Consider the following 26,287-nt stretch of genomic DNA (forward strand, 5'->3'; position numbering starts at 1 on the left):
GAATGTCTACACCAAAATTTGAGCCACCAAGGTTCATTAAGAAATGGCAGGGCAAGTGAGGGTAGGCCACGATAAAGTCGCTCGGCTGTTAGAGAAGAAAGTGTGTTAGATACGGTGGAGAGTACTCTAAGGACCAGCATATGTGCCATTGCCTCTCAATTAAGAAAATCTCATACCAGTGTCCAGCGTATCTTCATTGCAGAGTTTTCCCACGCCTTTCATCTCCAAAGGGTTCAGTTTGAAGTTTGAATGTGTGCGTTTCGCACAGTGGTTTGTGCAAGAAAGTGCCAGTGATGTTAATTTCCCAGCTTACATGTTGTCAGCAGATGAGGCCATATTCAATAGGAATGGCGTATTCAATCACCACAATCAGCATTTTATGGCTGAAGAACATCCCCCCCCCCAATGTGCGACACCACGTGGCAAGCAATGCTTCAAAGTTAATGTGTGGGCGCCTGCTTATTTTGGACTGGATGTTCATAGCCATTTGAACAGACCATTCCCACACTGATGGATTGGGCGTAGTGGACCCACTCCCTCGCTCCCATGCTCACTGGATTTATCGAGCCTCGATTTCTTTTTGTTGGCAGCCATCGCAAGTTCCGTGTATCACGATCCTGTTGTGTCTGAAATGGATCTCGTGGCAAGACTCGCCTGTGCAGCTGCTACAATTAAAGAAACTCCTGCTGTGGTTGAATATGTCAGGCAATCAATAGTCTGTCAGTGTCAGGCATGTTTGGCATCTGATGGTGCAAACTTCAAGCATCTGTTGTAACATTCAAGCTGTCGTACACCATTTGTTTTCATGACCAATAAATGTTTCAATTTAACATGTTCCCACTGGGGCCAATTTTTATGTTCTTCGCCATGAGACGGTGCTTGAATTTTTGCTGCGTTTCATCTGCGGCGTGAGATTATTACCTGTTCAGATCTCTATATGAGTTGTACGTTTGCTAATAGTTATTAATTATAATTGTTATTTAAAAAGTTTTTATAATAAATAAACGTTAATTCTTCATCATTTTATTGGGTGGCGTAATAGTAAACATTAAATTTTCATTATTTTATTGGCTTATTGGGCGGGGTGGGGCCCCAAGACAGACAAGTGCGGGCCACCGGTGGTACATGCCGCCCGATGAGACACATCAGTGTGGGCCACCGGTGGCCCGTGCTGGCGTGAACATGTTAATCACCCTTTTGTTTCCTTTCCCATCTTCTACCTCTGTTACTACTTACCCCTGACATTTCTGGGCACTTACTGACATTTCTGGGCATGTGTTCCTATGCAATTCTTAATCCTAAGATGTGTCCTACCTCCCCCAGAAGTTTATCGCAATATTTATGGGATGCCCTGTACTGCATAATGTACAAATAATTCAAAGCTACAACTAAAACTATACAAAGTACAATACAGATCACAGAATTCAATAAACATAATGCAGTACATTCTATGTACAAAACAGAATTGCAAGATGAAAAAATATACAACAGAAAGGTAAAATACAAATCATACACTGGTGAGATAATTATGTACAAAATAATTACAAGACTGCAACAGTTTACATAACAAAGCTGTGATCAACATTCTGAAAACAGTCTACCTATAAGGCTTCATGAATGATAAACTTTTTATATTTTGTTCAACAGCAATACTTGCCTGCTTGATTAAATTCATTTTGGCATGTAATGAGTCTAAATTTTATCGAAACTCATTATTCAAACTCCTCCATTTGACTAATGTGCTTTGGTAAAACTTGGAAATATCCATTAAAGCCATTTTTAACATTAATAATAAAATATTTTTTATATAATTAACTCTATTACATAATTATAAAAGCTATTATGGTCTACAGTCATACAAATATAAAAGCTTAATACTATTCATTTCACTGAGTTCATCATTAAAATGTTTTCTTACAAATACTTAAAATTAATAAATTATTTTTGACCTAAAATTTATAACTCAGACATAACTCTGACTTGCAAAAATTGAATCATACTATACCTATATATCATATATGAAATTATTTACATGTTATAATTTATTAAAAGTAATATTTAGTTTTTTACCACATTAAAAAAAGTATGCAAGCCTTTAAAATTCCATCTTCCAATATACTGGCTGTTATACTTCATAATTGCATTCTAAAAATAAATAAAATTATTAAAATTCATAATAAATAAACTAATTAGAGAAAAACAATATCCTTTACATAATAAAGCATTAATTGATTATCTCGCACAATAACACATTTACCTCTAAGTCTAATGAGCATTCTATATTTCTTCTCAAACTCCGACATATTACATCCCACCTGCTTTGTATTTGTTTCCCACCATTCTAAAAGAAAACAGGTTTAGATAGAATTATTAATGAAATTTTTATATATAATGAGTTCTTTCTTATAGGGGAAAAATCATTATTATGTACAGAAACTAAAGTTAAAAAAAGAGTAATTTTTTGGGTAAATACAGCAGTATTTCATCAATGGAAAATTTAATATCCATAAGTAAATTAATTAGAAAGTAAGTTAAAATTTAATATCATAATTAAAATTAAATAATTAATTAAAAATTAAGTAATTAATTAAAATTCATAAATAACCTTATGGGGGGAAATTATTATTATGTGCAGCAACTAGATTTAAATAAAGATTCATTTTTTTGGTAACTATAGCATATTTCAATGGAAAACATAATGTCCATAAGTAAATTAAAAATTCAGAATACACATATACATTGAAAACAGCAATTTTAACTCAAAAAGCAAATTTTTTGTACTTTTAATTTATCATGAAATGATACTTCATACTTTCAAAAGCAATTTTATTTTTTCCTTCTATGATGATCAAAACATGAGTTATAAACTTATTTAAAAAAAGGAAAAACAAATATATTGAAGTGCAAGTATTTAATTTCCTTTGACGTAAAAAAGTTACTTCTCTTTAAAAACAAAATTATTTTAATTTTAATTTATTGAATTTAAAAATATTTTACAAGATTAGTTTCTAAGCTAATTATTGCAAATTGATTTAGTTACAATATTTTTCAAAACGAATCTGAAAATACATCTCCATAAAAATACAATATTTATAACCTACAAATCATCTAATTTTTCAATCGTTTAATTTTTTGGAAGGACCTTTTCAATATTAATTTACTTATATTTAATTTATTTTGCATAAAGTAATAAAAGGAAATTAGTCTGACTTCATTTTGTTTTAGATAAAAATATAAAAGATAGATGTCGTCCAGATCAATTATGAAAAAATGTCACAAAGATTCAAAAGGGAAAAAAAAAAAAAAAAAAAAAAAAATTCTACAGATTCAAAGGATATAACTCATCTGCCTAGTGAATTTTAATTGTCTCATAATTTCAGAGCTTGAAAATTTCATTTTTAAATTTTCAAATTCAGTTTTCACAAAGGTTGATTCCTGACTGGACTAATTTATATTATCTAAAAAAATGAATAAAATATTCAACACTTTTTTTGTTATGATCCTGTGAATGTAACTAACACTAAAAGATCTCTAGGCCTCTTAAACTGAAATTTTTTGGGGGCTGATTTACAGAAATTACCGTATTAAATAACTGATGACAATTGATTGCTTGCTCAGAGGTATAACTATAATATAAAACTTCAAAAAATAAAAAACTACTAGAGATTTTTTTTTAGCTAAGGCCTGTTAATATCTGGTATATTCAGTACATTTTATTCAATTTACTGATTTGTAAACATTAAAAATACACTGGTTTCCAAAAATTAAGAAAAATAAAAAATAAATAAATAAATAAATAAATAAATAAATAAATAAATAAATAAATAAATAAATAAAAAAGAAATAACTTGTTCACAAGCGAATTCATAAAAAATTTGAATAAGTTATTAAATAAGACTTGTAACGGTAAAACTGCAGTATGCAAATTAGTGGTGCAGCAATTGGAATATGTCATCTGCGAGGAGCATAAAACGAGGATTCAGTGCATAGAGTAGACAGCTCAATAACCAGACCTGAATCCTATTGAACATGTGTGCAATGTTTTTAGAAGATGTATAGCTACTCTCAATTCTCCTCTTCAGACCCTTGCCACTGCTTTTTGAGAGCAACGGCTCTCACTTCCTATGGAACTGACAGACTGCATAATTGAGAGCATCACACAGCACTGCATGTGCTGTATTGCTTCTACAGGAGACTCCATACTGGTGGCAATTTTCCTGTACCAAAATGGCACATATCATTAGTTCATTTCATAGATATGCAAATTTCTATAACACCATAATTACCTGGTAATTTCTTTTCATGTTTTTTATATCTTGTATATTGTGGGTCAGTTTCATTAAATTTTACATGTAACATTTTCAGTAATCATCATTTTTGTGATTATTCCTTTATTAATGATAACCAGAGTATATCAAAAGTAAATCTACTTACAAATTGTTTAGAGAGCTCAAAATTATATATATATATATGTTTACACATTTATTAACATTTTTGAAAAATAAGCTTCCAATATACAGCTCTGCTATAAATAAAATTCATATAGAAATTTAGAAATTTACATACCAAACTCTCCACTGGATATCTATTTTGAGGGGAACATGGCATACGGATATGATCAGAATCCCATTTATCCCTGTAAGTGTTAGGATAAGGTCGAGGGGCATCACCATCACGAATATGTGGCTTCAATAATACATCAAATTCATGATTAGCACACAGTTTAATGCACTTAAGATGGAAATTTAATAAATGAAACATTCATATTTGCATAAGATTCAATGCATATAAAAACAACTGAAACACTGACCTTTGTGTAAAATACATTGCATATGTGAATTTATATATACATGAATTCATGCACATACGAAGAATGTTTACACATTTTTAGAATAATTTTGGGAATGCTTAATTAATATTTAAAACACAAACAGTTTTAAGTGTTCGATCAGACAGCCCTTTTTATGGACTATAAATCTGCATTGCAATTTATATGATGGAAGAGCTCTTCATAAAATTTCCAGGGATATTGATTTCCATTCCTCTTCCGCTACTTTCCAGAATCCATCCATCCTTTCCAGTTCCATGGTGGGTTGACACTTAAAAAGGAGCTCTTTTCAAGACACCTCTTTTTTTTTTTTTTTTTTCCCAAGGAATACAATGATACTTTTCGGAGTAGGGCTTCTTGCTTTGTCTTGATGAAGTCTTTGAAAACTGAGATAAAGGAATGGAATTTCATCTCCAAATATTGGACACAAAACTTCTCTTGGTAATATGTTGAGTTGATTTTAACATCTTATTTTTAATTTCCTGATGCAAGACAATCCTGCAACAATCATAAACCCCTTACTCAAATTTTCTTATAATTGACAGAACCAAGTCTGTACATTTTCTCTTTAATTTTCAATAATAAATAGACTTTTTTGTTGCAGTCATTCAGGTAAACCCATACTTCATCAAGGGTTACAATGGATGTTTCATTTATCTCCTGCTAAGTAGTTTCATAGAGTTCTAGAAATTGTTCTGCATTGAACCACATGTTCAATGCAAAAGCTGGAGAACATTATGTCTTTTAGCTTTTTTAAAATTGTAAATCTTGTTTTATTATTTTATTATTGTTGCTACACATGTATTTAAAGACTCTGCAATTAATTTCTGCATCAGCGAATTTTCTCGTTACCAACTTTAGAAACATTAGAAAGATTGCATACCCTTTTCGGGTATTTCTTTGGAGTCTTCATTTTATGCAAATGTAATGGTTGACAGTTTTCCCTTTCTGATTAATAATGTTGCTTATTTTGCAACTTAGAAATTTTAAAACAATGCATTTTACAGTTTTTGAATTATGGTATAGGAATATTTCTCTTTGGAAAGCGCAGAAACATACGTATCTTTCAATCCACAACTTGTTTACATGCAATATCTTGAAAAAAAAGTAAGTTTAAAAGTAGCAGATACTATTTTTCCTTTCAAATAATTAGCTGCGACCAAAAATTTTTATTCCAAAACATTTGCTTTTTAAAATTTTGTTTGTCAAAATCATTCTTAAAATGTGTAAACACCTTCTGTATAAATAAATTCAATGCATGTTTATTTAGGGGAAAAATTCCCATATTATAAAATAAACATCTTATTCTACAGAATGATATAAATATCACTAGATCTAAACAATTTAAAGAACAAGTGAAGGACTTTCAAATGATGTGGTTTGTATTAATATTTATGCTATAAATTAAGATGTGATTTGCATCAATATTTATGCTATGAATTAAGATGTGGTTTGCATCAAAATTCATCTCATGAATTAAAAATTTTTATGGCATGGAAGAAAAATTCAGAATTTCTCTATAAATGATCCAACATACTCAGAAACATAGATCTACCTTCATAAGAAGTTATCCATTAATGAAGTTTTAATTTTTTGTTATAGTTTACGTTTGCAGATTTTATGAGTTGCTGTACATTGAGTTGGCTCATAAAGCATGTTGATGAAACTATCTGACCACATAAAGTGTTGTTTTAGCTTCCAGGGATATTGATGATACGACAGTTTCATATGCAGAAACAGATAAAAATAAAGCTAGGCTCAGTGAATGTGCCCAATACACTGTGTGCTTGACAGTCAAAACTGCTGTTTAATCAAGAAACAGTACACTATTTAAGCAAATGTTTCACACTATTAAGCAAGTTTCTTGTCATTATATGTCCTCTAGTCTTTAGATGCACATGAATTTTTCAGATGAAATTCATATTTTTTTAAGCTCTCAAGAACATTCAAATTCATGGCATTAATTCCCCCACAAAGCTTGTCTTTCTGAGGAAATTTGTTCATTTTTTTATGAATTTTAAAAAAGTCTATTAACATTTAATTTGTGCTGTGTTAAAATACATACCTTGTAAAAATGAAAAACTTTTCAATGGTCTGATAAAAATAAACAAAACATAATATTTGAATATTACAAAAATAAATATTTTACTTACTGAGAACATTATAATGTGGTTTTCTAAAGGCTCTAGATTAGGTAGTGGTAAATTACATTCTGGACTTCGATTTAAAAAAGACAACTGCACCTTAAAGATCAGTGTAACTTAGAATTAATATATTATACACAACAATATAATTAAAAGCAAATATATATACATACTTAATACGGGGAGGGAATTGTGAAAAACACTTACATGTTCATCATTTGAATTAAACATTTCAAATATTTATATACTTTACACAATATTTAACACATGAACTCATATTGCTAAGGGAAATAAAATTAAGGCAAAATACAACAGCTATTTATTGCACAGAATTTATTCTGTTGCCAACTCAGGGGCATCGTCTTAAGAGCATGTGATGCAAGCCTATATATTTGAAATAGCAGGGGGGAAAGGAATTATTATTTTTTAACACAATTAAATAATAAAACCTTTATTAATCACTTTAAATACACAGCTCTGCGATGACTCATCGAATTTATTTAGAATCAGAAATTTAAAACACAATTAACTGCGTGCTGTCGTGTCTTCTTTATTTTGCTTCTGCATGCTGTGTGAATAAAAACATCATTATTGAAGTAGTATATTTTACCCGTCCTCCTGCAACATGAAGGCATATTTGAATTTTCTGTAAATGCATGTGGTACTTTTAAATAAGTAAACTGTACGTAAATTTATACCATGTATAAATACCAACAGTATTTATAACATGATCAGTGAAATTTATAAAACTGAGTAGCTGATTTTGCTAATATCGGCATTACCTGTACCACTGCTTAGATTTCATCGATGATTAACATAAAATTTTATCAATAAATAATATAACTCATTCACAGATTACACTTGGAAATATACTATAGCAGTACCATTTCATTAATCATATCACTGGGTACAAAAAGGAGGACTTGAGAACCTACAGTTTGCCCATCGTTGTTTTTCATTATACTAATGGTTTATAATATTAGAAAATAATATAACAAATGCATGTTAATAAAAATATGCACAAATGAATTATATCTTCATTTGTGCAGAAATATTATCTGCACAAATGAAGCAAAACTGAATTATGATGCAAAGTGTCTGCAAACCTTATCTGAAAAATTTCTATTTCGGACCTTAACTTGAAAAATTTTAAATTTTTATTATATGCATTTAATAATTTTTATATAACGTAATATTTAACAACATTTTGGCACGAAAATATTATATTCAACTTTCAAATGCATGTAATTCTAATTTTCATTTATTAATGTACTTTTCAAAATATTTTCTGTTTAGCAGTATGCCCTTTATGGTAATTCAGGATATGCCCCTGGGCCAGCTATATATATGATCATGTTATCATTAACTAATGACAAAGACAAGTCAATAAAAATTACTTTGTGTTGTTTAATAGCCAAAAACAAAGCTAAATGTAATAACTAGCACAAATAAACAAAAAATTTTTATCAATTATTAAAACTCTGTGCTCTAATTATAACATCGGGCTTCTTCCTTTTTTCCCCCCTCACATGTCTTCTTTCATACTTCTCATTATCCAATTAATAACAATTCTACCTATTATTGACATATTGTTGGCTACATGCCAAAACCTTTACTATCTTTTACTAAAATCTATACTTTTTATTAACATGCATTTGTCATATTATTTTCTAATATTATAAACCATTAGTATAATGAAAAACAACGATGGGCAAACTGTAGGTTCTCAAGTTCTCCTTTTTTTTCCCAGTGATATGATTAATGAAATGGTACTGCTATCACTGGACTTGTAATTCATGCTGTATCACCCCTCCCAATACAGTAGAAGTACAGGGATGAAAAATGTACAGATATACAGCAAATTTATGATAACAAATATTTGAAAAGTAATAAATTTCCTGCTTTGATTTATACTAACAGTATTTTCATCAACTTGCATTATATTTTAAGGGAAAATATTTTGCTGAAAATTTCATGAAAAATGGGATTTTAAATTTATTATGCATGCAATCTTATATCTGGTCTGAATTTTGTTATACATGCAAAATTGCTTAAAAAAATAACTTGAAATAACCCATTTAATAGTGTAGCATGTATTGCATAATAAAGGATAAACAAAAAATACTGAGGGACCCACTATATCAATACACATTTTAGAATGGCCCTTGTAAGAATAGCAGTTGGCATCTGCTGATATAAAATATCAATCAATGAAAAAGATGCAAATAAAAGTATTATTAGACATAAGTCATAACTTGATTTTTCTCAAAATCAAGTGCATGTCATATCTTTAAATGGAGTTTACTTAAGGAAGCAATGATATACAAAGATATGATCATATTTATGGCCACTCGCAGAAAAACACAAAACAATGTTTATTCTTTTGTTGCTTTTTGTACCCGAAACTCAAGTTTATAACAATCTATTAGTTTTATCAGATTTTAATAACAAAATTTTCTTAAATTTGAAACTCATCACTCAAAATTCAACTGTAACTTCAGACATCATAACGCATTGCCAATTTTTTTAATATGCTTTAAATATAAGCATGAATATAATACATTTTAGCAGAAAAATAAGCAAAAAATTTAATTACTAAAGAATTTTATTAAAGATCAATGGATATTCTCGCAACAAGTGACCTACCACCCATTAACCATGATCAAAAACAAAGAAACTAATAACATTATTGTACGAAATCACACAAAAAGCAGAAGTATATTAATAAAGAAATAAAAAGAAATTATACGTACTTACTTTTGTTACACTACCAGAAGATTTATTACATTATCATATTATTATATTAACTTATATAACATTACTAGACAAACGTATCGATGTGCTTCCAAAGAGGATCTATCATATCTTTCAATGGTCATTATCGTACTTAGGCAAACGTATTGATGTGTTTCTGAAGAGGATCTATCATACGTTTCAGTGGTCATTATCGTACTTTAAACACAGTAAAAAAGCAGTTAAAGAAATCTTATTTGGTATCTGTCAATTAAAGCAGTCCTGTTTCAGAAATTAAAGCAGTTCAGAGGGGTGAGAGTGAAACAAGAATGCCATGAGTCACCCTGATATAAAGTCAGGCAAGGCCAAATCACACAATTCATACTCATTACCAAAAACAAGTACAGGGTAGTTCACTTATTTTTATTAAAATAGTGTAGCAATTTATTCCATTTGAATAAAGTTAACTAACCTGTTCTTCATCATCTGACGACAGTGTTTCGGCTTCTTGATTATTGGAACTGAAAAATTAAACGAATGATTGAGATACTTAACACTTTAAAATATAATGATTCTTATGCTCGAGAAGTATTGGCTAATTCTATATGCCATTTTACAAAGTGAAGTTAGAGAAATAAAAAACATATCTGTAAAACATTCTCACATTATTTATCCGATAATAATACATAAATTTAACTACATCAAAAATGAGATAGCATATTCTGATACTTTCTTATTATTATGCCCTCCTTTATTCAAATGTCATTAACAGTTCTCTTGTTAATGTACTATGCCAAAGTGGTAACCCTACTCAGGGCTCATCCCATGATGAGTGAAATTTAAGTGAAATATATAAAATAAAAATATAAGTCTTGATAATGTTCGAGGACATAATGTTTAAGTCCTCACAACAATTCATCCAAATGCTAAGTTTTTATCCCTTTCACCAACACCACTTCCTTAATCCAGCCAATAGATCAAGGAATCAAAGTATTTCAGAGACTATTATGTCAGGTATGTTTATATCTCTGCAAATAAAACACTACATGAAGGAAAGCACAACATACCAATAGCATTTTGGATGAAATTCAACATAAGACGTTTGTTGCAGAGAAATAAACTGGCATGAAAACAAATGAATTTAACAATAATAAATGCTTATTGCCATCAGCTCTGGCCAGAAATCATCAATAATTTTAAAGGATTTCCATGGATTAAAAATGATGCCAAGTAAATTGTGTAAAATAGCAAAAGCAATATGTGGTGAAGGATTTTTACATATGGAAAAAGGAGAAATCAAAGAATTAGTGGAGAATGATGATTATGAAATGACAAATGAAGAATTGAATGATCTTGAAGCACTAGTAGAGAGTCAAAGCAGTGATACTAAATGAGATAAAGAGATTTTAATGCACAAGAAGTTAAATGAATGTTAAAAAGGGAACAGGAATTGTCTGATTTTGTGATGGAGACTGACCTAAATGAAGAAAGAAGAGAATACTTTATGGAAGGTATTCAAAAACATTGCAGTCCTTACTGTGAAACTTTTAACGAGTTGCATTAGACATTGTCCCAAGCAAAAATCATCAGCTCTTTAAAAAAATAATTGTATTATGTACCTACTCATTAAGCAATATAAAAATCCTTTCATCAACATTTGTTTTACTTTTTCCTTTTAATACAACCATATTACGGTTTATGTAGTTATAAATACGTTCTTAATCTGAACTATACTTAAACCATTTTTTTCCATTAAAAGTTAATTATGCGGAATGCAATTTTGCCATACATGCAATATGTTAATGATGTAACTCCTCCATTTGGCAAAGGTTTAATGTATAGGACAATCAATTAAGTGGTACACTACAGTCGTTTTCAGAAATTAAATCAAAATATTCAATAAAAGAGGCCAGATTTAGTGAATAGAAAGGGACCAAACTATAAATGTGATGCTGATTTTTGTTGTTTGACTTCTGAATTAGTATTTATTCGGCGTGTTATTGTGTCTTACTTTCAGCATATTCACCAGATACTGCGTTATCTAATTTCTTTCACTTGTTCTGATCTCTGAAAATCTCTATAAATGAAAAATCATTTCCATGACTTCAATACTGTTAAATAGTGTATTAGTGACTTTTCTATGTGTCCAAACGCCAAATTCTACTTTGAGAGTATTTTGAAATTGGGAGAATGACAGGGCCAAATTCATTGAAAATAGTAGGCAGTACTTCATGGATTAAAGGTTCTTTTACATAACCATAAAAATTGTTCTATTATATTGAAAACACTCAAAATTTTCCAAACGGTCAAATAATTTATTACATACATTAGTTTTAATAAAATGAAGTTTAGATAAGAAGTTTTGCTCTTGATGAAGTGTAATAAAGCAATAATACATAGTTACACACAGGATTATTAGAAACTGACTTTATACCTTAATTAATCTTTAAAAAAAAAAAAAAAAAAAAAAATAGGTCCCACAGATTGGCTAAATTTTATTCATATTTTCAAAATCTCCTTAGGCTAAAAAAAAAAAAAAAATATTGCCATTTATATCTTAATAAGCATTAAAAGATACTACAGAAATGTATATATATGTGTGTGTGTGTAAGATAAAAATATGTAAATCAAAAATGAACCCCATAATTCTCCCTCTCTATTATAAAAATCGTAACTTTTCTGGACTGCATCGTTTCCAGATCAATTCATCTTGCATGGCTTGCATAACACTGATGACATAGCTAACTTGAAACCTGAACTAAGATTTCGAGAACTGAAACCCAGAATTTTCCTCTTGGTGATTTTCCATATTGGATAAATGCACACTTTTAGCTTCAGCTCTCCTGCAGTCAAGATGCTACTTCACTCTGTTTGCTTTGCCGTTTCGCTCACTATGCCATTATCTAAAATATGATACTATATATAAATTTGTGGCGCGTGTATTGCACCCATGATCAATGTGTGATGAAAGATATGTTTTTGATAATCATGTTGAACCCAATAAAAGTTATATTCAATTCGGCCGCATCTGTCTACAAGTCTTTTTCTGTAGAGAGAGAGAGAGAGAGATTTAAAATAGCAAATAAGAGATACATATCAATACTTTAATGAAGAGTATATAATTTGATGAAACTCATAGTAGTTAATTAAAATGTTTATTTATTTACTTTCTTTTGAAGCAATCATACAGCTTAATGCGATACCATGGTTATTTTTCACAGAGAGCATACATGATTTTCCCAAAAAAATACATAATTCCCGTTTTCTTTTTAGTGGAATTTTATTCTCTTTCACATGAAATAGAATTCTTCATTACAAACTTTTGATTCTGACCAAGAAGAACATTTATTTACAATTCTATTATTTCCCTGAAACCCTCAGACAATGTTTTGCTTTCTAGTTTTGAGTACCTTTATTAGTATCAGCAAACCTTTATTCTATATTGTTTTGCTATCCAAATAATATTTTATAGCTTTGCCCTCCAAATCTTCAGTTTTAGGTTTTTCCTGTGCTACCAATTCCTAATTAGGGTTCTATGAGATAAAATTAAGGCTTATTAATTATTAATGAAGTCTGAGCCAGACAACAAAATATCTGACTCAGGTAACTTCTACTGCATAGCTTCAGCTTTAAATTACCTTTGTAATTATAATCTAGAACTTGCACATTACTGCAAGTGCATATTACTACACTTAACTGCCATCCAGACAGTACAGTGGTTAGTGACACAATTCATACCTATTGGCCCACATTCAAATCCCATAGAAGGCATGGATGCTGTAAGAGCTGTAGTGTCTTTGTAGCAAAAGAGCATTCAAGTACAAAGGAAAAACACATATGGCCCATGCAATATGGCAGGAATATTTTTACAATTTTGGAGATGCACTGGCCACCAGAATTTAGAGGTGACAAAATTTTTAGAATTTAGAGAGGACCAGGCAGCAAAATTCCAACTGGTAAATTTAGAGGTCTAAGTTCATGTGTATTGCTCTCAGGCATCTTCTGAAGAAGTGTAATTTAGACTGAGTCTGCATACTATTCCATGGTAAAATGCAAATTTTTATGGTGTCCCCTTTCCTTGACTTTCTAATGTTCTTTCTGTGGTTCCTCTTTCCTTGATACCCTAAGCATGTGCTTGTTTTCCTTAATGATTAATTTTGCTCTGGGAGATGAAGGACGCCCATTTCATAACTAGGCAATGTCATCTCAATAAGCTGAGATATACATAATGGCTGATCTGTCTAAGGACAATAGCATGCTTTACTTCAGGACTTCATAAAGAAGCTACAAATTATTTTAAACAGCTCCTTGAGACATGGACCTTCCCAAAACCCAAAAATAGATGTACTCAGAGTAAAAAAAAAAGTGGACGGTTCAGTAATTCTTGATCTACTCAGCTGACTGGTTAAATTTATTTGCGTTCTAATTGGAAATCTGGTTAATAACTTGACATTTTAATTAGAACAATTATAATTTAAGAAATTTGTATGGATACCTTGCACAAATAAAAAGAGGAGGAGACATTTCTATATCTCCCATTCTACTGGGCTGATTGATGAAATGTAACTTAGATTTATATATACAGTACAAAGTCCGAAATCAGGATATCCATTATCCTGAATGACCTAAAATCTGGACCTCAAAACCACCAACGTTTTTCTAGTAGGCTTTACGCATACACATTTGATTCCCCCCTCCCTTTGCACATAATGAAACATATGGATAGTTCTGATTCTTAATTTCACTTCGGCACTAAATAAAATACCTTGTTATTGAATCAACAATCATTTTAGCATAAATTTGTATGATCAGCAATTTGGCTCCATTGCTGCATATCTGCTTAGCAAACATCTCAAACCGAAACATTCCATATAGATACATCGTTGCTCTGACACCAACCTGGCGAATCATTATTTATTATACTTTCCTTTCATCACCGCATGTTTATCAAAACATGACAAACATGACTCATGTAGCAATGCCTAAACAATTTTTTATATTAGTACTTGAATAATAAAGGAGTATGGTAACCTTTTATGTTGACATGACGCTTGGCGATGATTACAGATTTAAGTTAAATAGCTAAAAAGTGTTCATGAGGAAAAATTTACCGAAAATTTCTTTCCATATGCTAAAAATAGATTTTGTTGATGATACTCATAGACTCAAAGATTATATTTAAGGCTATTTGAATTAAGAATAACTGATCTGTTATTCTCATAAACCCAGAACCAGTGCCAGGGATCATATGGTCGCACCGACTCACAGAATTTAGGACCCACAGAGATTGCATCAGGTGGTAATATATCTAGCGCCGGCCCTCTATAAGGTTTAGGTATATGTGGGAATTTATTATTCAGAAATCTGATAAGCCTTAAGCATGTGCAAGAAATTGACATAAATATAATAAATAACTAAACTAATACGATTCAGGCTTAATTGTCTCAGTGTGCAATAGAAGCAAGACAAAATTTAACGGAACAACTTGTCGTTAGTCGCCAAGCTCATGATGCATAGCCAAATATGTATAGTGAAGGATAGCTAAATTTGATGATGATAATTGCTAGTTTTAAAGGTTTTTGGATATCACAAAACAAATCTGACATTTTCGAATTAACGGATTTGCTAAAGAAATGTGGAAAAGTGGTAATAAATGAAGATGATAAAAAAAAATTTTTTCATTGTGATAACAATGCTTCTCAATCATCAATCAATTAATGAATGGTGAAATCTGTAGTACGGTTCTAGATCCAGAAAATACCGATAGTAAAGAAAATGACAGAGAAGTTACTGAAAATGAGAAAATTTCGATTTACAATTTTACAAGAAATTACGATTTACAATACAAGAAATATTTCGATAGTTATTCAGAATTCTCGAAACAGCAGTTGCAGAACTTCAACAATGTTACTAAACAAGAGATTACGTCTCCCTACAGAATTAAAGAGAAAGTGCGACACAAAAAAACGAAGCAACGTAAACAACTTACATTAAAAGAAATGTTTAATAACGTAAACAAATTAATATTAAGCTTATTTTGTAAATTCTAATACTCTTTAGATCATAAATACTTCATTATTTCATAAATCACGATTTGATATTTTTAATTTGATAATTTCTGCATGCCATCTTACTAGATTTAAACTGATGATCTAATATCCGGAAAAATCCCAAATCCGGAATCGAAGTCCCGATTTCGGACTTTGTACTGTATAGCATTGTTCTAACATAGGTATTCTGGCAAAAAATTGGACATTTTCTGAAATGATATACCGATTTTTCTTTCAATATTTCAATTATATGACTCAAATTATGCCAAAGTGCCAGGTTTTGTAAAAATCACACAAATAGTTTTTAAAAAAATTACCTCTCAAAATTTTAGCTCCTCAATGTAAAATAAATTTGGCATGTATTTATTATTACAGTATAAAGTCCGAGATCTGGACTCGTCGGGAGTTCGGCGATTCTGGATTTGGGATTTTTCCGGATATTAGATCATCAGTTTAAATCTAGTAAGGCGACATGTAGAAATTACAAAATTAAAAATATGAAATTGTGATTTATGAAATAATTAAGCATTTATGATCTAAAGGGTATCAAAATTTACCAAAAAAAAATTAATATTTTACTTTATTAAACATTTCTTTGAATGTAAATTGTTTAAGTTGCTTTGTTTTTTGTGCTAATACCTTCTCTTCAATTCTATAGACAGACATAACTTCTTGTTCAGTTAGAGTTCCACTGTTCAAGTCCTGTAATTGTTGTGTCGAGAATTACGACTAACTTGTCTTTTTTTTTTTTTTTTTTTTTATTTTCAATAACCTCTCTGTCACTTTATTCACTATTGGGAATGGTGTTTTCTGGATCTAGAATCATACTACAGATTTCGCTGTCCTTTGATTGATGATTGCAGCATTGTCATTGCAATGAAAAACTGTTATATCATCTTCATTTATTAACATTTCTTTACAAAATCCATTAATTGGAAAATTTCACCTGTGATTTGTGATATCCAAGAGCGCTCAAATTAATAGCTATCATCTTAATCACCCTCACCATGAAATATGGTAGCTGGCCATAAATCATGCCAAGCATTTTTTAAAGTATCTGGAAGCACATCCTCCCACAATTTTGCAGTAGTCCACACAGCAGACTTTATGCTAAAATATTTCAAAAATTCTTGAATAGTCATGCCATTATTCAAGAAATTAACCATGGATTTTAAAAATGCTACTTTATATATGCATTTCAGCATTCGTACTATTTCAATATCCATAGGATGAATGATGGACATACAGTTTAGAGAAAAGAGTAACACGGATACATTATCTTTTATTAAAACTTTAAGTGAAATATGAGCTGAACAGTTATCTACAATCAGGACAGTTTTTGTGTCATCATGTAAAGCAACCGAATTAAAATTTTGTCAAGCCTCGAGTATGAAATGATTTTCAAACCAATCATATATTAAGGGTTGTGTCGTGCGTGCTCTTTTACTTGCATGCTATATAATAGGAAAATCTTTACTCTTTTAAATGCTCGAGGTCATATAATTTTTCGGACGTGATACATACTGCCAGAAAACACCAGTTTCATCAGCGTTGTAAATTTGTCCTCGAGATAACATTTCCCTATTAATGAGTTCAATGAATTCATCTACAAATAGCTCAACAGCTTCAGTATCAGCTGAAGGTTTTTCACATGAAATTTTAACTGCATTATACCGTGGTGATTTTAAAATTTGGTTAACTAATCTGTCAATTATGTGCACTCAGTTTTTAAGTTCATTTCTTCATGAAATATTTTAGCTTCAGCCATTAGCATTAGACCCGTCAATGGCATGCCCTCGCTATGTCTCTGTCATAATTTGGCCCCACAGCTGTAGCTGCATAGCTTCTTTTGGATACATCTCAAACCGAAACATTCTACATAGAAATATTTTACAACTACTAATATTTTATTATTAATTACACAAATTTATGCTAAAATGATTGTTTCTTCAATAATGAGGTATTTCATTCAGTGAAAATAACAATCAGGATTCTCCATGTTTTCTTACATGGAAAAAATCAATTGCACATGCATAAAGCATAAAAATATTTTCCTAAAAAAAATTTTTGTTGATGGCTTTATGGTCCCGGATTTTAGGTCATTCCGTCTGGATCTCGGACTTTGTAATGTATGTCTCTTTTTTTTTTTTTTTTTTTTTTTTTTTTTGGTTAAACATACTCGATTCCCTTTTTCAGAGTTTGAAATTTAGTTTCAATCCAAATAAAATTTGCAGCTAATTTCTGATTTGTTTTCAAAATTTGTATTTTTTAGAAATTTTTATAAATTTTTTGAAAAACTTTTGAACTATAACCTATCAAATTTTTGCCATCATCTTAAAGAAAATTCATTTCTAGGCATACCTGTAAAAAAAAGCATATTCAAAATTTTCAAAGATAAATGTGAATTTATATATTGACGCGTTTTGAAATTTGGAATATTTGTTATAAACGATAATACTGCATACGCTCTTAATGTTCACACTCCAATTTTACAGATAAAATTTATGTAAAAAAAAGTTACCTGCACAATGTCCGCACCCCAAAAACTAAAGAATTTCTTACTTTAAAATATATATATATATTTTTTTAACTTGGCCTTTTTCCCTTTTGTCAATAAATAGCTTTAAAGAAAGAATGTGCATTTGTTTTGTCTTTGGTTGGCGCCAGGATGGAAAGTAGAGACTTTCCTTGCATTCTGGTGCAACTGTTATTCAGTCATAACATCGGCGACAGCAATCCACTTGGCAGACGCAATAACAAATTAAGGCAGTCCAAACAGGTTTTCACCACACTAGCTTCCAGGAAATACTGTTTTGCAATAAAATTATTTTCCCCTCCTTTCTCCTTGGAGTATTTGCATATTTCAAACTTTCTCTTTTCATTCATAATATCATTTGGAATTCATGGTAGTTAGTATGTGACGTGCCTGAAATGAGAAAATGCAGCAGCTATACAGTGGCTTTAAAACTGAAAGTCGTAGAATTTGCGAAGGAGAATGGGAAAAAAAGAGTCGCAGCAAGAGATATATGGTGGACGAAAAGTGTGCGCGCAATTGGAGCAAACAGCATGATCAACTGGCAGGAACAAACAAAACAAGACGTGCGTTTTGTGATTCAAAATGCAAGTTTCTGAAGTTAGAAAAAAGCACTTGTGTATGTTTGTGATATGTGTGCTCAAGGGTACACAGCAACACGGGAAATGTCCAAATAAGAGTGCTTGCTGCAGCACAAGAAGACATTCCTACATCCCAATTCAAGGCGAGTGCAGGCTGGTTGCGGTAAATGATGAAACAAAATAGATTTTCGTTTCACTGACGTACAACCAAATATGTCAAAATAATGCTCAGTGACTATGAAGATAAGTTGATGTCCTTCCATCGCTTCATTATCCCGAAGCACAAAGCGAATCATTATTCAGCTTCACAAATTGAGAATGCTGATCAGACGGCAGTTTATTTTAACGCTCCAGACAATTACACCATAAATGTATGGGGTGCAAGATCTGTACCAATACGCACATACAGATATGAAAAACAAACAGCAGCTGTTATGTTAGCAGTTACTGCTGATGGCAAAAAACTTCTGCCATATGCAGTTTTTATGCGAAAAACAATACCGAAAGAAAAACTGCCACCAAAAATTGTGGTACGAGTTCAAGAGAAGGTTATGTTCAGGACTGGCTGCAGAGTGTGTGGTATAAACAACCTAGAGCTCTGTTGCAGCTACCTTCTCTTCTCATGTTGGGCAGCTTCAAACAGTGAACGGACGCAGTGAAACAAAATCTTGAAACCTCAAGAACTGATCTTGCTGTGATCCAAGGAGGTCTAACTTTCATTCTTCAGCCACTTGATGTTTATATAAACAAGCCATTTAAAATGGCATTCAAACGGAGCTGCCGTAATTGGATGACTTCCGAGGGAGGAGAGACCACAGCAGCTAGACGTTCAAGAAGGGCATCCATCTCGGAAATGCGTGCGTGGATTATTCCTATGTGGAAAAGCACATCCGACGTTGTGCGTGAAATGTTAAGCAACTGGTATATCATATACTTTGGATAGAACAGAAGATGATCTCCTTTGGAAAGATAATGTAAATGATGAAAATGAGAAGGATGATGCGAATGAGGAAAATGAGAAAGATGTGAGTGAAGAAAGAGATGATGATAACTAATACGTGGAAAAAGGAACAAAAGTACTGGTACTACGTGTGTGTTGAAAATTGTTTGTGATAAGTTTTTAAAAACTGCTTAGAAGTTGAATTTTAATATTTAATGTGTACACATTGGGTTTGTGTTAATAATTAGTGAGTGCTGATGCAATTGGAAATGATTTTCAAGGATGAAATAAAGGTGAGATAAAAAATGTTTACTGATTAATTTATTTGCACTCGTATACCGAGTATTATTTGTTCACAAAGCATTTTTTTTTTTTTTTTCCCTTTCTTTCCTGCGGTAACTTGAAATTACAAACATACTTGCCAACCTATGACACTCAAAAATCAGGAGATTTTTTTAAGAAATCGGGAGATTTTTCACAATGTTAAAAAGACTTTTTAAATGATGAAAATATAGTTTTTAATAATGAATTGACTTTAAATAGTAACTAATTCTTAAATGCAAGCAACACAAAAATACCTTACACATAAAAAACATTTTTATTACTTGCATCGATTAAGCAAAAAGAAAACCACTTTTATCAGTTTTCGTACAAATGTTATAAACAGTGGCAGATTTTGCTTTCTTTAAGAAAGAAACTTCATAATTTTGTTCGTAGTAATTGCCACGTAGGCCTGCTTTCGCTAATAAAAACTTTTCTAATGTGTCATCACTAATATTAGATCTAAATTTAGTCCTCGTTTTCGCAACAATACTGAAAATTTTCTCACACTCTGCATTATTATGGGGAACTGTCAAGATGGCCAACATAATTCTAGACAGCTCACTATATTTTAAAATTCCATCAGCAGACATTCTGCATTAGCAACTTTTTGGTCCTCTGTTTCCGAAGAAAAATTTTATTTTTCGTTTTTTTTCAACATAACTCATGTTGTCCTTGTGTTTTTGTGTACGCACATGTTTGAGAACATCCGCCCTTCCACCATGCGAAATCAAAAAATCGCAACGACAGGCAATACACATCACAAATTTATTACATTTCCTTGAGGAAATAATGGAAGGAAAGTCAACTGTTTACGATTTTTGAAACGTACACGAGTATTTCACCTTTCTGGCAGACATAACAAAAGATGATAATTTCTAAAACTATTTCCCTAAGGCACGTATACTCAAACAACTCAGGACAAAATGACTGAAATAACTAAAGAACATCCAAATAACACAGCTAGCTTTGTCCTCATTGGCTAGTTAATATATGCCAGATGACACGTAGTGGAGCACGATGCCCCCATTGGAGAACTGGAGAACGATGTTTCTGGATACGTATATGCTCTGCTCTCACTTACAAAGCAGAAGTTATCTAATTTGCAACATTTTGTTTTAGATATAACCTAGAGAAAATTCAATTGCTTTCAGACTGCCAAAATCACTTTTTTTTTTTTTTTTTTTTTTTTTTTTTTGTTTTGTTTTGTTTATATAACAAAGTATTAAGCCAAGTTCCATAAAAATCGTGAGAAATTTTAAGAATAAGAAAAAGTTGGGAGAAATATATTGTAAATCGGGTTGGCGGGAGAGCGGTCAAAAATCGGGAGAGTTGGCAACTCTGTACAAATAATACCACTCACTGATTCTCCACTATGTGGCTGCCATGAGTTCCTGCACTGCCATCTTGTGTATTTTTATGCTACTGTTTACAGCAGAAATATTTTACATTCGCACATGCAGACATAACAACCAAAATTTTCATACAGTGCATCAGAATAGATTTTAAAAAAAAATAATGTGTGCAAGATATTAAAGGAACCAATGTTTATTTAATTTGTGCAAAAGTAAATACTAAAATTGCAAGTGTTGGCTAATTTGTGCCTCTATACTGTGCTCCTGTGCAAACTAATATGTGCCTAGTGTTGATAATATAAACAGGGTAATTTATATTATACATGTGGATGGGAGAAAGTGAGTTTGCAAATTTTAGGTAGCTATTAGACAACATTAAATTTCATGCTTTTATTACTTATGCCATTTTCTTCCAAACAGAACTTGAATTAGCGTTTGAAATGAAATTTACACCCAAAATTACTCACGAGAAAAAGCGGGAGATTTGAACAACCCATGTAATGTCCGCCCCTGCATTTTAGTGATGTAATTTTAGTAAAAAAGTGCAGACATTATGTGGGCGTGTACGGTAATGCTAAATGTGCTTTATGCCCTTTGTTAAAATTATTTGAAAGTATGAATAATAGAACTTTTCCCACTTGTGCACAATGAGGAAAGGGAAACAGGTAGCCATAAATTAAGCATTTCACCAAGTAAATAATTCTTAGTGTAAATTTTAAAAAGTGTAGTTATGTGGGGTATAATAAAAAGGGATTTTCGAAAGAAATGCCACCAACAGTCCGGAGGATATTTTTGATTTTTATTTCTGTAAATTTATATGAAGATGATAATATACAGATTCTAGTTCATATAATTTTAAACACTTTTTGGATGCTGTTAAGGAATTTTTTGTGTGACAAACTGAAGACACAAAAATTTCTAAACAAGATAAGTTGATATTTCCTTCTTTTGCTGCGCAAATTAGATAAAATGTATTTCCATTTTTGTTATTTCCTTGTTTCATTTTGATTTAAAGTGCAGTTTATTGAGATTATAATTTCTTTATGTTTTAATTATGTTTCATTACATTATGTTTTGTACGATATCTTACTTGGAAGGGACCAAGTTCAAGACTCAAAACTTGGTTTTGTTAGAAAAAATGCTTGACTCGATCAAAAATATTTTACTGGTTTCCCATGAAGGGTTAGACAAAATAATGGAAATGAATTCAAACAAATTCAAATAATAGAAATGAATTCAACGTGAAATTTATTCTGCTGGCAAAAATTTTAATTTTGTTGGTGAGTTACTAATAAAAATTTCTTCGCTGGAAAAACAAATAGCAGCTTTAAGTGCTCCTCACCAATCTCAGTCTCAGAATCGTAGTAGCGACAGATACAGAGAACAAAGTAGTAATAAACGTAAAAGATACAATGCAAATGGAAAGTGTTGTTATTTCCATTACATGTTTGTCTCAAAATGCCTTCTTGAAAAATGTCAACCTAACTGCTCTTGGAACCAAAAGAAGTCAGAAAACTTACACTAGCAGTGGAACTAGTGGCTGATTTTGTTGCAGGTTACGTCCAGGATGGCTGCAAACACTGAATATTTGTGGCTGACAAACACACGGGTTTGCATTTTCTAATTGATTCTGCCACAGATGCTTGTTTATTACCTGCTACAAAAAGAAACTTCAAGGTGACCTGAAATTATCAAGGTATTTATTATTATTATTAAATTTCAAGGTGACTTATATGCCGCCAATGGCACAGAAATTCCCATTTATAGGGTAACATTTTTAATGCTTGATCTTGGCCTTCGTTGAGCTTTTTGATGGCCATTCATTATTGCCAAAATTAATAAAGGCATAACCAGAGCAGACTTTTTAGACCATTTCAAGTTATCAATTTAGACCATTTCAAGTTATCAATTGATTTAAACAACAAAAGATTAATCGATGGTGTAGCTAACCTTACTATTCAATGTGACATAACATCCATTTCCAAAATAAATGATGTAAGTGTAGTGCATGGTAAATTAAAATACCATGATCTGTTATCCAAGTATACGGATATTACAAAACCTAATCTTTTGATAACAAATGTTAAGAACCATATTTTAATTGAAGGCCAACCGGTCTATGCCAAACCAAGACAGCTAGACAGTAAAAAATTACAGATTGCCAAACAAGAATTCCGGTATATGTTGGAAAACAATATAAGACAGTCTACATCTCTATGGGCTAGTCCTCTCCACTTAGTCTCTAAAAGGGATGGAAATTTTCGTCCCTTTTAGACTATCGAAGACTTAATGCTATAACTATGTCTCACAGATATCCTATCCCTAGGATTAATGATTTTAACGTTTTAAAAAGCAAAAAAAAAAAATAATTCCCCAAAATTGATCTTTTCAAAGCATATTTCCAAATTCCTACTGCATTATTATTAAACATAAATTAATTAATATAATTATTAATAAGTTTGAGAACAAATAAACTTTATGAAATTTATCAAATAGCATTAAAAATTTTACACTTATAATAGTTGGACATATTTGAAAGAAGATAAGTGACATTTTATTTTCGTTTTACTAACAGTTAGCTTTATGTTGATTTTTTTTGTCTCATTTTGACATATACTTTCTCTGTCTAGAGGTTTAATAAATAACAGGTAGATTTTATGTCAGGCGGCATAGGTTAAAATGAGAAGTAAAATCAAAATCAGCATGATTCATAACAAAAGAGTGGCTGCTGTCACTGCTGCTGCTTGTCTGGAGAGAGATCTGCTGATCAGAACAAATCTGAAAGGCCTGATGTAGGCACAGTTGGGAAGTTTTGAAAGTTAGTCGGTCTTTATCTGACGCAATAAGTGTCATAGCTTTTGTGTAGAATAACAGGGCTTGTAATCCAGTTAATATACTTTAAGGTTCCAATTAGCAACTAAAGCACCGGAGGTGAAGTGTTTTGCATTATTTTAAGTCTCACTAAATACGAAGAACAAGTTTTACATGAATTCTTACATTTTTGTATTTTATCTTGTGACCACGGTAAGGATTAATGAAAGGCAATAACTCGCTTTAATATGCAGAGATAATTTTAAAGGGTAAGTAGTTAGTTATAAGTAATTCAATTAGGCAGTTAAATAATCTTAGTCATTATGGATTTATGTGGCCACTATTAACTTTTATTTATTTTTTAACAAATATTGTTAAAAAAGCATTATTAAAAATCACAATCTAATAAAATTTCATAGTTTAAAATACATGTAATTTATGACATTGATTCCTAAACGATATTAGGATAATTACACTTTAAAAACTACAAACTATTTATGTTTTGTAGCAACAACACTTCATAAACTATTTGTGTATTTTTAATCTGAAGCCTTCCCAGACATTTTGGCTAATTTATATCTATTTCCTTTTCTTTAAGCACCTTTTCTAACAATTAGAAATTGGTCTCAATATGCAAACCAATGTTCTCACTAGTTTCTGCGTGCTTTTATCTTCTAACTTATCAACTTCTTCACAATATACTTATGAGGGTTTACTTGACTGGGTAAAAGTTAAGAATCCAAAACTCCCCGACAGACGTGAAGTAAATTATTGAATGTCTGAAAAAAAGTCAAACAAAGTCAGACAAAGGTTTAAATAAGCCTCTTATTTAAAAAGAACTTGGAACATAAAGGCATGTTCTGATGCTAACAAAATCAATTACAGTTTGCAGTGATGTAATTAAATAAGAACAGTCAAATTCAAATTTAAAATGTGGACTGGTGGTCAAAGATTATGCAATTTAATTTTAATTTAATCTAGCTCATAACTCTATTGTCAGAACAAATTCTAATGTTGGCATCGATAATGCAAAGATGGATAATTACAAATTTTCAGAGCTGGCAGGAACTAACACATCGAGCAAGTAGAGGTCAGAAACACCCTCTGTCTTACATTCCAAAAATCTCAGTTTAAAAACTGGAAAAACTCGGATAAGCGGCACTTGGCCCAATTTTTCCCGCCATCTTGAATTGCGAAAAATCACCATATTGTCGGGAGGAATTTTTTGATGCCAAGAGAGAAATGGCATCAAAAGGTGCTTTCCAAAAATTACTTCTTCAGCCCAATATTGGGAGAAAAGCTCTGCTGGGCAAAACATAAGGCAAAGTGAAGCGTTTGCATTGAGATGGTAAATCATACACATAGAACAAATTGTAAACGATTAGTTATTGTTATGATTAAGTAAATATAGGTACTTTTTTCAATCTTAGTATTTTACATTATGATATATATATAACTCCAGCATTATTAACTTTTATACTTCTCTTTTTTAATTCTTACCATTAATTTGAACAATTATCTGTAATAATGGTTAAATATGTTTGAAAATATGTTCTTTATATAAATGCAGTAATGATCACGAAAATGCAATATATATCACATAGTTAAAAATGAAAGTTTAAAAAAAATAAAATATGCATGTATTTCCACAATAATATTGCATCCTCGAAATCTATTGCAGGCTATTTCATCCAGTCAGGTTTACATTTTACATTCTGGATTCTTTTATGCACATAATTTTGACTAATAAGGTTAAGAGGGTTATTTTTATTCTTTTTTCATTGTTTAAGTGAGAAAATAGTTTTCATGTAGGTAACCAAAGAAATGTAATCCTGAATTGTATAACTGCAGAGAAACAAGATTTATAACGAGTGCTTCTATGGCTTTTCACGATGTTATGAAATTGTTTAAATTTCAGAAACAGACCAATCAAATAGAATATGATAAGGTTACTTGAATCTGTCTGTATTTATTTCATGAAAAGTTAAATC

The 26,287-nt window shown here is 31.1% G+C and overlaps 1 protein-coding gene across 4 annotated transcripts in view; it reads right to left on the reverse strand.

Annotated features, from left to right (window-relative positions):
• The window catches only part of LOC118193130 (poly(ADP-ribose) glycohydrolase-like), a 105,110-nt gene that overhangs the window by 54,546 nt on the left and 24,277 nt on the right, over nt 1–26,287 (reverse strand). For all 4 annotated transcript variants that reach the window (XM_035364171.2, XM_035364170.2, XM_085820076.1 and 1 more), the window contains 5 exons: nt 10,178–10,226; nt 6,982–7,071; nt 4,567–4,686; nt 2,258–2,341; nt 2,071–2,145 (listed from right to left, as the gene is read on the reverse strand). In XM_035364171.2, coding sequence (XP_035220062.1) covers nt 2,071–2,145; nt 2,258–2,341; nt 4,567–4,686; nt 6,982–7,071; nt 10,178–10,226 — 418 coding nt within the window. The remainder of the gene's footprint in view (nt 1–2,070; nt 2,146–2,257; nt 2,342–4,566; nt 4,687–6,981; nt 7,072–10,177; nt 10,227–26,287) is intronic.

The sequence above is a fragment of the Stegodyphus dumicola genome, chromosome 7 (genome assembly GCF_044657685.1).
Source record: "Stegodyphus dumicola isolate Sdum_Otavi_A_Nest chromosome 7, ASM4465768v1".
In the NCBI taxonomy this organism is placed as follows: Eukaryota; Metazoa; Arthropoda; class Arachnida; order Araneae; family Eresidae; genus Stegodyphus; species Stegodyphus dumicola.